Here is a 14298-nt window from a genome sequence, read left to right on the forward strand (position 1 = left end):
ATTACAGGAAGATAGAGATCCTTCTGGCAGTTGTGTGAAAGCCTAATTTTCATTATTGTCAAATATCTGTGCAAATCCTCATACAGTGTGCAGAAGATTTCAAACTAATTAGTAAGAATACTTTATATTGTTTCTTATAAGGTCTCAAAATTATTTTGCCTGCCTTTTAATCCCAGTATATAGCTTTTGAAGAGAACCAAAACATCCCATGGGATAATATTGTTACCTGGTCTACCCTTCACTGACAGAAGCAACAGACAGAGGTTTACAGCCTGACTTCTGTTTGTGTTGAAAACATGGGGTATCTACTTACCCACTGACAATATGATTCTTCAAATATAGGACCTAATTAGCTTTACTGGAGAGTCTGATGGGGAAAATGGTACATGCCAGCAGTCTCCAGCTTCTTCCCCCAGAACATTTTCCAACTAACATTCCCTCCTAATGGCACTTGTATCCATATTTTACAGGCTGCAATTCCAAAACTTTGCAAAATGCATGAGATCCTGCCTATCACTAGTTGGGCTATCATCAGAATCAATAAAACTGGGATCAAGGCATTGTGTCTTACCCAGATCCTGTAAGTTAGGTGTAGAGTTCAAGAACAAGAACTCTGCCACTTGGAAGAGTTGTGTTCTTGGGAAAACTTAAAATTATTGTAGCTAAGCAGCAACCACATCCTATTTGGAAGTCCTCTGGCTCTCTCCACAATTTCTATGACTCTCAAGATTTAATTTATATTCTAAGTACATATGGAAGACACTACCTAACGTGTTTACAGATAGTGATACTGTGGTGCATTTTCAGTGCAATTATATCTGGTTTGCTAGATGTTAAATTTACTTTAATGAAGTGCTATAATCATCCTGAGTTCAGAGTTATCTGATAACAGTGTCAGTAGACTATGCGATGCCCATGCAGGCCAAGAGGAGGGCTGCAGGAGATACCACACATCTGCTAAGAGAAGGTTAAGTGTGAATCAGATTTTGGCTGCTGTTGATTCTGTCATGCAAGCGGGCAAGCTAAAGAAAATTACTGTGAATTAATTCCTGTGGGTTTTGTGTTAAAAATAATTTATCCTGATTTCATGCTGTTTCTGGATAATTACCCCATCTAGGCATTAATTTTCAGTGTCTTGAATTCTGTATATGTATTAAGGTAGTAGCATTTTAATGTCTTCCGTAATAATACAGAACTGTTGAATTCAGAGGGATCACTCCCACAGTCCTTTCCTTTCCTTGGGAAAGAAGAAATTTCTTCCTACTTCCTGTTCCTCAGTTTACTGAGGGGTCTTCATGGTACTAATAAGAATGATGGCCTTTATATAGCCTCAGTAGCTTCAGATAATACTGGAGTCATCTCTTTCCATTTACATTTAAGTAGAACAAGACATATGCAATTATGTGATAAAGACATTGCTTGATGAGCCAGTTATATTAACTTAAAAGGATGGTGCCAAGATCTTTAAAATTTGCAATGGCAATATTTTCATTTTGTTTAAATACTCTCCTGGTGTGCACATAATCCAGAGATGGTAAGGTATGCATGCAACTGGGAGATATTTTTTTTCTTTTCAAAAAACCACACCAAAAAACCTAACTTAAAAAAATAAAAACCAAGCATTATCAGTGGTGAAAATGCTACTTTTTCAGTTTTAGTAATCCTGTAATTAAGAGCCATAGTTACAGAAACCGTTTTTAAAAGAAAGTAACAAAGGCACCTTAAATTAATTTACAGTTTTTCTAAGGAATTGAGCTTTAACCTTCCAAAGCTTTTTTAATTGAAAGTCCCTCTATTAAAAAGCCTTAAAGCTGCATTCATGGTAGATTGTGCAATTGAATACTAGTACCAAGTACTTGAATTGTGTTCTGTATTTGCATATGATTGGTGTTTTAATAAAACTGTTAATGCAGATGGGTGATCCACACCCTTTCATTAACTTACCAGGAGATTTATTAGCTACAGCATCAGCCATCTTGTACTGACAAGATTCAACATAACTGCAGTAAGGTAGAATGGTTCTATAAGCTTGAAACTGGAGATGTCAGGTTTTTAATTTTACCCAAACCATTCCTTGAGTATCATGGTTATCAAATATATCTAATAAGAGTAGGCAGTAACAGTAAATTTATTCAAGTGTAGCCCAGTAATTGAGTAAGTCGACCTTCTGTAGCCCAAACCAAGCATTTATTTATGTGACAGATGACAAAATATATCCCAAATCTTGAGGGAACTTGCAATACAATCATTCTGTACTGAACCAATTCAGAGCATTGTCATTAAGCTTGCAGTTGGATAGATCTGTGCACGATACCATGAAACTCTTGACTGAATTCTCTTACTCCTGTTTTTTTTTTTTTTTCCTATGCCACCTGGAGGGGATCTCTATCTTTCTCAGACACAATTATGTTGATTTTGTTCTGTAGATGGATAGCGAGCATGTCACGCAGCTCTGACAAGAAGCCTCGTTCAGTGTTACTGTGCTCACACAGAATAACACTTATCCCATTGGCAACTGCATCCAGAACGTCATGGTGGGACATCTCTCCTGCCATTTTGAGAAAGAAGTGCCATATAGATCACCAACAGTGCAGTTTAGGTAACCAGTTCTTTGCAATGTGTGCAGAATCTTAGCTAGAAGCTACGAAGACATAACAGGGGATAGAGCCTACAAGGGGGAATACAACAGTATAAGAACATGAAACATTCCTACTCTATGGTGTCCCTTGAAGGACTTTCAATTGATATCCCCCATTATCAGCTGAGGCAAAACAACAGAAATTCCTTGCCCTCTTCGAATAGTGGTAGATTCTGCCACTTTGGGCAGGCAATAAGAGTGCACAGAGTGGTTTGGAAGTGGAATGTCTGGATGTCATGTGGGTTACTGTAACGGAGGACAGCAATTGGGAAGCCTTGCAAAGAGGTCGTCTGAGGATCAGCTCTGCAGGGCTGTATTATATATAAGGGGGAGATAGGACATGCCTTGCCAGAGAACTTGCTGGAATTAAGTACTACAGAATGCAAGGCAGCCTTCGCATTGTTGAGCAAGCTGTAGGGAGTAGCTGTTGCACCATCAGAAAAGAGGATAACAGACTAAGGGCCCCTCTTGTCACATACACTATGGGGTTCCTTTGAAAGATTCTGTAGACTACATTATATTCCATTTTCCATTAGGGAATTCTGTAGGGATCTGAGGAAAGAGCTTGTGTCTTGCCAAAGCAGAAACACACTGAAGGTTGCAATAGACTGCCATCAACACTGATTTTGTGTTGAAATAATGCATATATAGCAATATTTTAATTCAAATAACCTTCACTGTGCCACACAGCCATCTGATCCACATAATCTCTAATGCTATTAATTCTATTGTTCCAATAACTGTTTCTCAACAGAGAATTCTTTCTGGACAAATCTTTCAACAGCCAGTCAACTCTCTTCTTTTTTCCTGTTTTTCTTCTAGTGACTATTTTTATAAAGAGAATGAAACAGCAACATAATCTTTTACCTGTGAGATAGAGGTCAGCTTCCATTCCCTTCAGGACGCTGCTCCCAGAACCAGCACACAGAGCAGCTTTCTTCACTGGTGATTCTGCAGGATACAAGGTGCCACAGTTAAACTCCTTTCCCTCTGTTCAGCCTTCATGTCAGTATTGCTATCAGCTGCTTCCCAATACTACCTTGATTTTTACAGTCAATGTAAATTTGTTGAGGGAAGACACACATGTCATCCTGAGAGAGTCACAGGCCTGCAACGTCTCTGCTAATATAGCAAAATCCTCTGTGTACCAAATATATATGTAGATTTTTTTCTTCAAGGGATAGGAAAGTTTGCAGAAAACTACTGCATGGAGGCTGGCTGCTGGCTTGTTCTTTCCTAGTGAGGTGTTCTTTAGTTAGGTTTCTGAACCCTTTAATAGGCTGCTACTCTTTCCAGGACACTCATGTTCCACCATCATTAGTTTTCCAAATAACGACGCCACTAAGGCAACATCTTGCCTCTGAGATATACCCGTTCCCAACTTTTAGCTCTCAGAAAGTCACAATACAAGCTGAGAGTTGCTCCATGCCATTCAAAATTCGCCCATTTGCTATGAATGGTGATTCAAGCTATTACATATGTGATAGTGACATGAAATTTAATTCTCCATATATATTACATTCACTAAGGAGAGGGGACACACGACACAGAGTTTTCAAATTCTATTAAGGTTTTACAGTATGTTCCCCTGTAATTACTGTTGATTTAAGTGGTCATACCACTACAATCCCACACCATAATGAGAGGCTTCAAAATAGTTTGGGGATTTTTTAGTGCAATTGATAGTATAAGAGGCTTCTAATAAGACTTCTGTCTCATTAGTTACAATGAGTTCTTGACAAATTTGCTCTCACAAATGCTAATATCTGTGCTTCTTGGAGATTAGGATACATAGCTGGGATAAGAGGATGCTTGCTGCACGTTTTACTAGTGACCCGCTGTTTGAGCTAGGATAGTTCACCTTCTTTGCCACTATTTTTCTTTCATTAAAACATGGATAGTTACACATTCATAAGGATACCATAAAATGTCTTACTATTTTAAGGTGCTCTAAAATTTAAGTCAGTCACAAATGGGAGCGTACAATGAAATAGTACACATTTATGTCTGATACCCTGGGGGAAAAACAATCTTAGTTATTACACAAATTATGAAAAAGGATGTCTCGTATTCAAGTTGTGTTGTCCCTTCTTCACAGTGACAACCAGCGTAATACAGAACTTCCAGTTAAAAATACAGGTAAGATTCTTTCTGCATGATTGTATCCCGTAAATTCTAAAATGTTATTTCTTGTCTTTAACAGTGCTTCATACTACTTGGAAATAAATCTACACAGGGCAGCAGTATTTCACACATTCACGCTCCTTGTCTTCCTGGAATACTAGTTCTTATGGACAGTCTTATTTGCAGGCCTGTTTACCTAGCGTCTTGCCCATTCCCACAGCTAAGCGGATGTAGGGTAATTTTAGGTGGCTTTTGATACGCTCAATTATGTCTGACAAGGAGACTGGCTCGTTCAGTGTGCACAGACGTCCCATTCCAGTATGGGGAAGAAGAGGCTGAAAAGAAATTAAAATTGCTGTGAGAAAGCTGACTCCAGAAGTTTGCATTGTATTGCTTTCCATACTGTACAAAGATGAGTCTATTGGGCATTCAGGAATGCCTCTAAACTTTACAAAAGATTATCTGTGTGATGTTCTCGAATGTAATGTACTAACTACACTAGCTATTGGAATTGATGTAAGAATTGGTATAGGCCACACAGCAGTTTTCATTGTTTTGGAAAATGTGTGTGGCTTCAATTCCCCACAGGCCAGTATTTCAGAGCACTAACAGAGTAGCATAGGAAACCTGTGATGCTACTGACTACTGAATTTCAGTGTTTAGGGCACTCAGCTCATCAAAGTAATACGTTAACTGGAAGTAATACATTATTTTGTTACCTTTTGTAGTAAGAGAATCTCAGTCTTGTGATAAAGAAGGCTGTTCTGGGACAATAATGCCACCACCTCCAACAATGCTTTCTGAGAGCAGGTCAAACTGACTCGTGTTTGCTCCTCCCCTTCAACCCTGAGGAAAGAGATGCTTGGTGCTTGTTAAGAAACTAGATAAAATTTCAGCATCATATTAATATAAAACAAATCTGTTCTACCCCAGTGGCTCTTCTACCCCAAAGAAAGAGAATAAGAAGGAACTGTAATAGCCTAGCCTAGTCCATTCTACTCTCTTGGAAGAAATAGATATGGGAATTTAACTCACCTGTCCTCATCAGATTTCCTGTTAATACTCTTGCTTACCACCTCTCATCTATGTGATGCTACACCGAGCTACGCTTACCTTTTAGTATAACAGATTGATCAGAAAGGGATGGTTATTCCTTAACTTTCTAGATCTGTTGCTGAAAAAAATAGCAGCAATGCACAGAGGAACAAAGTGATTACAACAGTAAAATACAATTCCAGCATCTTACTGTTTCAAACAACAGAAAGAATACAACGTTAGAGAGTGAAGCAGATACCTGGCAGGGAGAGTAGTGAGACAGGAGATCTCTTGGATGTCTTTGATTTTGGACAGCACCGTGTCCAGATGCTCAGTGTTGTCTGTGCAGAATTCTACCCGGTGAGTGCCCTCAGCTGGATAGCTCGGTGCAGTTGATGGATGCAGTGGGATGGAAGTACAGGCACCTGAGAAAACAGTACAAGATTGATGAATAAAGCTGAGTAACCAACCTAATACTGATTTGGCACGTATGCTAAAGAAGTGCAACAAATGGATGCAAATTTTGCACTTGAATTCATTTTCCCTGACCAGAACCGAGGACTTCTTGCCCTGTTGTCTCTATTAGGCACAGTCTATTTTAAGTGCAAAGAAGTTGATGGTTATATATATTGTCATTCTTAATGCCATCTGTTTTACCCTAAGAAATGTACAAAACCAAAACAGTTTCTGGTTTGTAAATCAGACTGGAAGAGACGTAGCTGTTCTCATTTATGAGCCACAATGCAGAATAAAAATCTAAAAGAATTTCAGATTCCTTTGCAAACAATGAGATTTTGCACTTTGTAAATTAAAAGTGGCGATTCAAAGTCAGTGGTATAAACTTTTCAACCAAGATGGGCAATAAATACGCTGCACCAGTTCTGACTACATCCAATACGACAGTCAAGCATCTGAAAATGTCCTCTAGTGTTTGTATCTGGTATTCCTCACCAAGATAAATTCCTTAAAATACGGTTAGAGTACTTAGAAGTACTAGAAGAATATTGGGGGAAAAAAGTAGTTTAACAAAAAAAGTCCTCAAATCATACCTGTAAAAGCTGAAATAAAGGAAAATGAGGGATGGTCCCCATATAAAATAGCATATAAAGATGAATAAATGAATAACTTTTTTTGTTTTTAACAGAATCTCACCAAGCCCCTTTGTTAGCCAGTTATTGACTCCGTGAGGTATGGCATCATATGCTGTATGTGGAGAGTAAATCCCGATTCTGTGCTCCAGGGCTCGGACCACCAGCCGTTCCTTCCAGGTCTTCCACGTTACTCGCTTGAGTGGTGTGAATATAGGAGGGTGGTAAGAAAGAATAAGGTCTGCCTTCTTCTGCACGGCCTCTTCCATCACCTCCTCCGTGAGATCGTTAGTGAGGAAAAGGGTGTTCACAGTGTGGGGAGGACTTGGTTCCACCAGCAACCCCACATTGTCCCAGCTTTCAGCCAGAGAGAGGGATGCAAAGTCATTCAGGGCAGAAACGAGCTCCCCGAGATTCATGAGGGAGTGGGAAGGCAAGTGGCCCAAGGCACGGATGCAGCGGAGAGGCCGGCGAAGCAGTTGTGTGCCAGGCAGCAGCATGCAGCTATCTGTAGAGGGGGTGAAAAAATAAAAATAAATAAAAAATGTCAGGAATAAGCCCAGGTAATTCACTGGCTGAAACCGCTGGCACACAGACCCCCCCCCCCCCGCCCCTCACCTCCGGGGCTCTCCCGGGAAGCAACACAAGCGACCCTGTAGAGTCGTGCAAGAAACGTAGGGAGCTGGAAATCCGTCCACCTCCACGCACTAACACCCACCCGCGGAACCCAACCGGCGAAGCGTTTGTGTCCGGCGGCGGAAAGATCAAGCGGGGCCGGGCCCGCTCCCCCACCTCCCGCCGGCGCCAGCGCAGGGCCCGGGCTGCGGGGCGGGGCCTGCGCGCGGCCCGGCCCCTTCCGGCGCGTGTGAGGCGACCCGGGAGGCGGCGGGTTCGGGTCCGGCCTCGGCAGGTTTGTGCGAGGCCTCCGGGGGCGCCGGGCGAGGGTGAGGGTGAGGGTGCCGGGCCGGGGCGGCAAGGGAAGGGAGGGGCGAGCTGGCGGCCGCGGGGACGGAGGAGCGGCGGTGGGGTTGCGGGCGGAGTCAACGCGGCGTGTGCGTGGGCTTTCGGTGGGAGCACCTCGAATCGGCAGAACGGGAGCCATCGCGGCAGGCTGCCGCTGGTCCGACAGGAGCCGAGGGCGGGCGGGTGGGTTGCGGTGGGCGCGGTCGGGCCCCGGCGTGTTTGACGGGGGCCGGCTGCTCGTCCCGCCGCCCGGGGCCGCGCTGAGGGCGAGCGGGGTCCCCGGCTTCTGGCAGAGGCCTCGGCGCGCCTGGGGGCTAACCAGGGAGAGCAGTGCGCGGAGGAGAGATAGCGTGTAAAGCTGTTGATTTTTACGTAACTACGGTTTTATTATCATCGTTCCACATGCTGTATTTGAAAATACAACTAAGAAAAGAAGTTTGAGCCTGTGCTTGCATTCAGGTACCTGTCTGTTGCAGGCACTGACAACTGTCAGAAGGTGGCTCCAAATAACACGTCCATTTCGGTACTGGCATGTGGCTTTTCTCTGTTAATTTTTGTCATTTATAAAACCATCATCTTTGGAAGTGCTGCGATTGCTTAGTTCAAACTTTCATCTGAGGAAAGGGTGTTTTTTGCCCCCAACCCTTTTCTTTAAGTTACTTTGTTCTACTCGTATCTCATTCTTTATATGCTGCATAGTTGCATAATGCAAGTAAAACGTTTATCCACAGAGTCTCTTGAATGGTACTGTAAAACTGTGGGGTGTAAAAGGATATAACCACACAAATATTTTAGAATTAAAAAGAATCGGGGACTGATGGAAAAAAACCCACAGAATTTTCAATGTTTTCTTTGCAGGAAATTGCTGTATACAAATCTAACTCAGCTTTTTGATGAGAGAATATGGTGAGAGCAATATCACTTTTTACATATTTTAATTCTTTCTGAAATGGTCATCTCTTAGAAAGCGAATAGCTGCTCTGCATCTCAAAGGATTGCACATTTTACTCTGCTGTGAAGAATTTGTAATGAAAAGTTCAGGTTTTCATTTCAGACATTTAACAAGGTATTGTGAAAAGGAAAATAGGTCGGTTTACATCAGTCTAAAATATAATTAGACTTTTAATTCTAAGATCCTAAATTTTAGTCCTACTTTGGCTAATACTTGGTAATCTAGTTTGGTTTCTTTTAACACAGAAGCATTATTTAGGTTGCAAGTGCATAGCCCTGCTTAAGCGTATGTAACCTACGCTTGCAGGCTTTCAAAAGTTTAGCAAATCAGGAAATAGAGGTAAGACTCTGTGTGTTAAACTGTATTAAACCTTTTATAGCATCTTCATGGGCATTGCAGGCAACTATCTTCACTTCTTTACTCGTATATTTCTGGAACAGTATGCCAGTATCAACATGATGCTGACTTTCATTAGTTTTCCTGTGCACTTATCCCCACAGTAAATTTTTTTTGCATAGTTTAGCACTTTTCATGGTATATTTGACTTGTAGGAACGTATTTGCTTATGTGGCTGGGTAACTGCCATTTTAAATTTTCTGAAGGTTATTTATAAATTTTTATTAAAAGTGTGTCATTTTGTAGATTTGCTTGTTTGTGAAGGCAAATGTTATATGCTGCCATTCAGAACTAGCCTTATCACTCAAAAGGCTACAGGCAAGTAACACACATCAGTTGTTCCTCTGGTTGTAAACCAGTGAGGTATGTGCATCACACTGTCATCTGAACTGTATATAACCTTAGTTCTTCGACTTTACAATTAAGTGACTGAGCAGGTCCAGTTGGCAAATGACTAATGTATATCGAGTGTAACAGCATGAAGCAGAGCTTCTGCATTACCATGGCAAACTTGATTTGTCCTGAACCTAAATGAAACCAAGTGCTTCCTGGTGGAAGGTTTTCTTCACTGTAAATGTAGAAGGTTTGTGACAGTAGCCTTGCCTTGCCTATGGTCAAAGGTTGAAACTGTGGTTATATGCAGTGGGAACTAACATATATTCTTTGTGGGACTGGGAAATAAAACTGAGTCTGTTAGTATTTCATTGCTGATTTAATTATTTTCTGCCTCTTGCTCAGGCTGTCACACTGCACACTGATGTAGGAGATATAAAAATTGAACTATTCTGTGAGCGTACACCAAAGACTTGCGAAGTAAGTGAAGTAACAGGAGCAGGATTGCCTAGTGTTGAAACAAAGCAGTAGAAATAGTGAAAAGTGTAGAGGAGGTGAAGTGGCTTTTGCAATTCATTTTTTCACGTTATGGAGTACTAACACTTTAAGCTAGTCCAGTGCCTATTCCACTTGTGGAACTTGTGCACTGTGTCATATTGCCTAGAGCTTTGCTGCCTGTTTCTCACCAGATAAAGTTTAACTAAGGGCCACTTCTCTTTAAATTCCAGCATCTCCAAAGTGTCCTTTGCCCTTCAGGGGAAATATGGCACATGGCCTGGGACTCCCAAATTTCCCTGGGTTTGCTCACACTTGCACAGATTTGATTTTAATTTAAAAGAGTGAAAATCACTCCCAGTTTGTCAGGGGCCCCAGTTGTTTTCCTTTCTGCAATAAACTTAAGCTTAAATTGAAGTAATTTACTTTTTAACTAACAAAGCTGGGGCAGGAAGTTATTGATTACAAAATTACATTTACAAGATGTTGAACGGAAGTGATACTTCTGAGCATGTCTCTGGCTTCTTACTTGTTCCTAGAGTCAGACAACTTTGTGCTGCAAGCTTTATTTAAAATCCCTTGTATCTGTGACAGTGTCAAAGGAGCACATGAACTATAATTTGTTCATGACTGTTCTGTGGCAATACTCTGTGGAATTCACATGGTCACAATGCAAAGCAGAGGCAAAGGGGTTAGTCTCGGTCTTGCCAGTGCTGTCATTTTAGTGAGAAGATACTGTTTCTGAATTGTATGTTAATATGGTTTGTTTCCTTTCCTTAGAATTTCCTGGCTCTCTGTGCTAGTAACTACTACAATGGATGCGTATTTCACCGAAATATAAAGGGCTTCATGGTTCAGACTGGAGATCCATTAGGTAAAATCTGTCCAGCTCTCTCTACAGAAAAATGTACAGAAAAATAAAATATAAACAAATAAAAAGAAATTACAAGTATGAATATTAAAACCAAAATGTAAATAAAGTAAAAATAGAAGAATCACTGTTTTGTTGGTAGAGGTTTTTATGATAAGTTTTCTGTGGCGAGTTTACAGAAGAGCAGCCGTTACCCTAGTCCTAAATAAACATGCAGTAGTAAAGCATTCTACAAACTTTAGTTTTCCCAGCTGTTTCCACTAAAGATAATGGTTCTGCTGACTTACCAGCTGTTGAACAGGGAGCAGTTGCTACTCTGGTTTCTGCTGGAAAGGCTACACTGCCTCTAAAGCATTTGGGGAACATGTCCCATGCAGCGTGATTTGTAGGGGAGAAAATCTGATTCAGCTTTGAGTTTGTACTTATACTGACTTTAATTTGAGGATATGTCAGTGTACTGTTCTGCTACTTAATAGGTGTTCGTATTATAGAGTTATGTCTCTGCTCAGTATCAAGACATAAGCACCCAATCCCTGCCTCAAACGAATTATAGGCTATCTTGCGTCTTTGTTGTAAAATGTTGTAACAGTATGTAATTTCTAGATTTTTCAGACTGCAAATCCAGTAATCTGTTGTGGTGCTTCTTTGTCAGGTACTGGGAAAGGAGGTAACAGCATCTGGGGCAAGAAGTTTGAAGATGAATTCAGTGAATACCTAAAGGTATTTCTGTGCTCTCAATATACGGTTATGTTTTTATACAAATTTTATTTACAGATTGGAGAACAATTGGCATTGTGTTGTACTGTATTAAATACCTCTTTTGTAACTGTGAAACAAAGTATAATCCTGCAATAAAGGGATAGAAAGCTTCTTATTAAAATAGGAACAGGCGTTTCTGTAGTTGGCAAGTTAGGTTTGAGGGTTTTCATCACTGAGAACAGAAGTAGAAAGAATTTGTAACAAAGTATTTTTCATGCAGTGAAAGCACATAAGTAATTTTCATTGTAATTTCAATTTTGAGGAGCTAATTATGGACTGTGATGGAATTGATTCTCAACCAAGATTTTTTTTTTCTCAGTAATGGTACTGAGGCAGAGTACTAAGTCACAGAGCACTTTATACAGGTTAAAGTCCTGCTTTCACAGATGGCTGTTCACGTTGAGGTTTTTTCCCCTCTTTCAGCACAGTGTCCGTGGGGTAGTTTCAATGGCAAACAATGGTCCGAATACCAATGGATCGCAGTTCTTCATCACTTATGGCAAGCAACCGCACCTGGACATGAAGTACACTGTGTTTGGAAAGTAAGTATCCAACTGCATGCCACCTTGCTGTAGTGTGTGAAGGATCTGAAAATTTCAGGGCACATACAATGCAAATTTAGAAGCTACTGGTTCTAAAAAACTTTAGAATATTGGGTGTGTATATGTGAATGTATGCTCTTGCACTGTCACCAGAATTACTTGCTCCAAAATGAGGCTCCCTTTTTTTTCTTCGTAGTAGGGAATTCAGTGGAAATAGGCATATTAAAAATTACCTCAAGAATGGAGCTTTTTTACTTTCTGCTCCCTGACATGCCCCCCACCCCCTTCCACCCCTCACTTATTCCAGCTTGCCTTTTCATCCATGCCCAAACTGCTGCAACCTGATTTTAAGCAAACTCCAGAACAACTGGATACACAGTTACAGGGTTTAGTGAGAAGCAAGAATCTGGTTTGGGACTGGAATTGAGGATGGGTGTGGTATTGACATGGTCATGCCTCTATTAAGGTGGAACTTCCTGTTGGTCAGATAAAACTCACAGAATTGACAGTTTATAAAATCAGATGAGGTTGTTTAAGATGGGTCATTATTTTAAAACATTTTTATGTTATTAGACGCTACTGATAATATATCATCATTAAAGCAAATGTTTAATTGTTGAGTCTTTTAGATACTACTTTTTCTATCAAAATCATGGTAATATCTTTTTTTCTTGTTAAATTGTCTCTGCTGTACAAGTGAATCTGCTGAGAAAAAGTTGTCTTTATTAAATGAGGTTAAATATTCAGATGAAACTATTGAAATGTGAAAATACTATTTTCTACCACTTGTATTGTTTATAGGCATCTAAATGTAGGTGTTTCTTCCATTTCTGAGTTTGTTTAGAGGCGTGATTGAAAGTAGGTTTTTTTTAGACATCTTTCTTAGAAAAGAGTAGATGCTCTGACAGGTCAACTTTGCCAGATTTTCTGTGGCAGTTTAAGATGCTTAGGCCACAGTTCCAGAATCAGCAGAACAGCATATGCAGTCCCTGCTGGCCCACAATCCAGCATCCTAGATTCAAAGGGTTGATGAATGTGACTGAACTGAACTGTGAACAGCACAGCATGTTTTCTGCGAAGTCCATTTCTGGGGAATAAACTGTCAAAAGATTTACCATCGCTAGTTACTTAAACAAAAAGAAGTAAGAAGTTTATTAGAACAATCTCTCTTTGCACTTCTTCAGCCTGAACAGGAAATCCAAAAGCCTAAACATATTTGTGCCATTAGATTTACACTGTTATTAATGATCCTGTCCAATCTTGTCTTTGAGTCAGATGGTTAGAAATTACAATCTCACATTTGGAAATTGATTTTCCAGCCATAGGATTACAGTAATTCACAGTGAAGTTTGGTATGGCCAGTGTCTTGATGGTACCTATACCTAGTCCTGCCTGCTAGGAAGTGCAGCCAGGGTCTTTGTACGGCTGTGGTTGGTATAAAATATGATACTGGCAGGTCAATGAGAAATATTTTTTTACTTTTTATCAGAATCTGTCACGGATGCTTAATATTTCCTTTCAAAATATGTTATATGCCATACAGAATGTTTTGGCTGTCTTATTTGGTTTGCTTGCAAAGTCTTTGCCCTGTGAAACTTAATTATAAAGTGCTTTGAAATATCTCAGTTGTGAAATTTTAATCATTATTAGGAAGAGATTCCTAGTACTTCTGCTTTCCTTCCAGAGTTATTGATGGCTTGGAGACCCTGGATGAGCTGGAGAAGCTACCTGTGAATGAGAAAACTTACCGCCCTCTCAATGATGTTCGCATTAAAGATATTACAATTCATGCCAACCCTTTTGCTCTGTAGCCACAGAGTGCCTCAACACATTCTTTAAAGACTGGTCAGATTGACTGCTGGATTATGGAGTTTAAAGTGCCGTTAAAGAGGGTTACTTGAGCTGGATCATACCTTTTCTCCTTGAATGCAGGATTTTCAGGAGTTGTGACATTGTTTGGGAATTGTCACAGAAGAGTCTTGTGCTCTAGAAGCCAGTTTTTCCAGAGTATATTCCAGGATTTTGATTTTTAACCATTGCTTTTTATACTTGTAAAATAAGACAAAAGTTTTAAAAAAATATATTTTTTTTTCCAAATCCTT

The 14298-nt window shown here is 40.3% G+C and overlaps 3 protein-coding genes across 14 annotated transcripts in view; 2 read left to right on the top strand and 1 right to left on the bottom strand.

Moving 5' to 3' along the window:
* ORC2 (origin recognition complex subunit 2) overlaps window positions 1-5221 on the top strand; it is a 22318-nt gene extending 17097 nt beyond the window's left edge. For 2 of the 5 annotated variants that reach the window (XR_006164533.1, XR_006164535.1), the window contains 3 exons: window positions 8-111; window positions 3461-3603; window positions 4737-5221. The gene's annotated coding sequence lies outside the window, so the exon portion shown is untranslated. The remainder of the gene's footprint in view (window positions 1-7; window positions 112-3460; window positions 3604-4736) is intronic. The other 3 variants (XR_006164534.1, XR_006164537.1, XR_006164536.1) reach the window with 2 other exon arrangements.
* Window positions 2166-7711, bottom strand: NIF3L1 (NGG1 interacting factor 3 like 1). 2 transcript variants are annotated; one of them, XM_033010892.2, is made up of 7 exons: window positions 7604-7711; window positions 6950-7393; window positions 6057-6222; window positions 5482-5608; window positions 4959-5097; window positions 3506-3589; window positions 2166-2548 (listed from the first exon to the last, which is right to left on the bottom strand). In XM_033010892.2, exons 2-7 carry the CDS (start codon window positions 7383-7385, stop codon window positions 2364-2366), a joined length of 1137 nt encoding a protein of 378 aa, XP_032866783.1. In that variant the 5' UTR covers window positions 7386-7393; window positions 7604-7711; the 3' UTR covers window positions 2166-2363. The 2 variants fall into 2 exon arrangements, with proteins under 2 accessions (XP_032866783.1, XP_032866784.1); XM_033010893.2 differs by lacking the exon at window positions 2166-2548 and adding an exon at window positions 2566-2668.
* Window positions 7706-14293, top strand: PPIL3 (peptidylprolyl isomerase like 3). 7 transcript variants are annotated; one of them, XM_042784005.1, is made up of 7 exons: window positions 7706-7795; window positions 8707-8754; window positions 9935-10009; window positions 10805-10898; window positions 11548-11615; window positions 12078-12196; window positions 13881-14293. In XM_042784005.1, the coding sequence occupies exons 2-7, from the start codon at window positions 8752-8754 to the stop codon at window positions 14005-14007; spliced, it is 486 nt and encodes a 161-aa protein (XP_042639939.1). In that variant the 5' UTR covers window positions 7706-7795; window positions 8707-8751; the 3' UTR covers window positions 14008-14293. The 7 variants fall into 7 exon arrangements, with proteins under 7 accessions (XP_042639939.1, XP_042639943.1, XP_042639940.1 ...); XM_042784006.1 differs by having other exon boundaries at window positions 7790-7835; XM_042784007.1 differs by lacking the exon at window positions 7706-7795 and adding an exon at window positions 7807-7829.
* Window positions 14294-14298: the final 5 nt, after the last annotated feature.

The sequence above is a fragment of the Tyto alba genome, unplaced genomic scaffold (genome assembly GCF_018691265.1).
Source record: "Tyto alba isolate M040663 unplaced genomic scaffold, T.alba_DEE_v4.0 Super-Scaffold_7, whole genome shotgun sequence".
In the NCBI taxonomy this organism is placed as follows: Eukaryota; Metazoa; Chordata; class Aves; order Strigiformes; family Tytonidae; genus Tyto; species Tyto alba.

What these genes read in the sequence shown, in the direction of transcription:
- NIF3L1 (XM_033010892.2), bottom strand. Translation starts at nt 7,385, where the DNA reads ATGCTGCTGCCTGGCACACAACTGCTTCGCCGGCCTCTCCGCTGCATC. An exon ending in CTGGCTAACAAAGGGGCTTG is followed by an intron (nt 6,223 to 6,949) that starts GTGAGATTCTGT and finishes CTGTTTTCTCAG; the next exon opens with GTGCCTGTACTTCCATCCCA. An exon ending in GGGAATGGGCAAGACGCTAG is followed by an intron (nt 3,590 to 4,958) that starts GTAAACAGGCCT and finishes TGTATCCTGCAG; the next exon opens with AATCACCAGTGAAGAAAGCT.
- PPIL3 (XM_042784005.1), top strand. An exon ending in GTACACCAAAGACTTGCGAA is followed by an intron (nt 10,010 to 10,804) that starts GTAAGTGAAGTA and finishes TCCTTTCCTTAG; the next exon opens with AATTTCCTGGCTCTCTGTGC. An exon ending in AATTCAGTGAATACCTAAAG is followed by an intron (nt 11,616 to 12,077) that starts GTATTTCTGTGC and finishes CCCCTCTTTCAG; the next exon opens with CACAGTGTCCGTGGGGTAGT.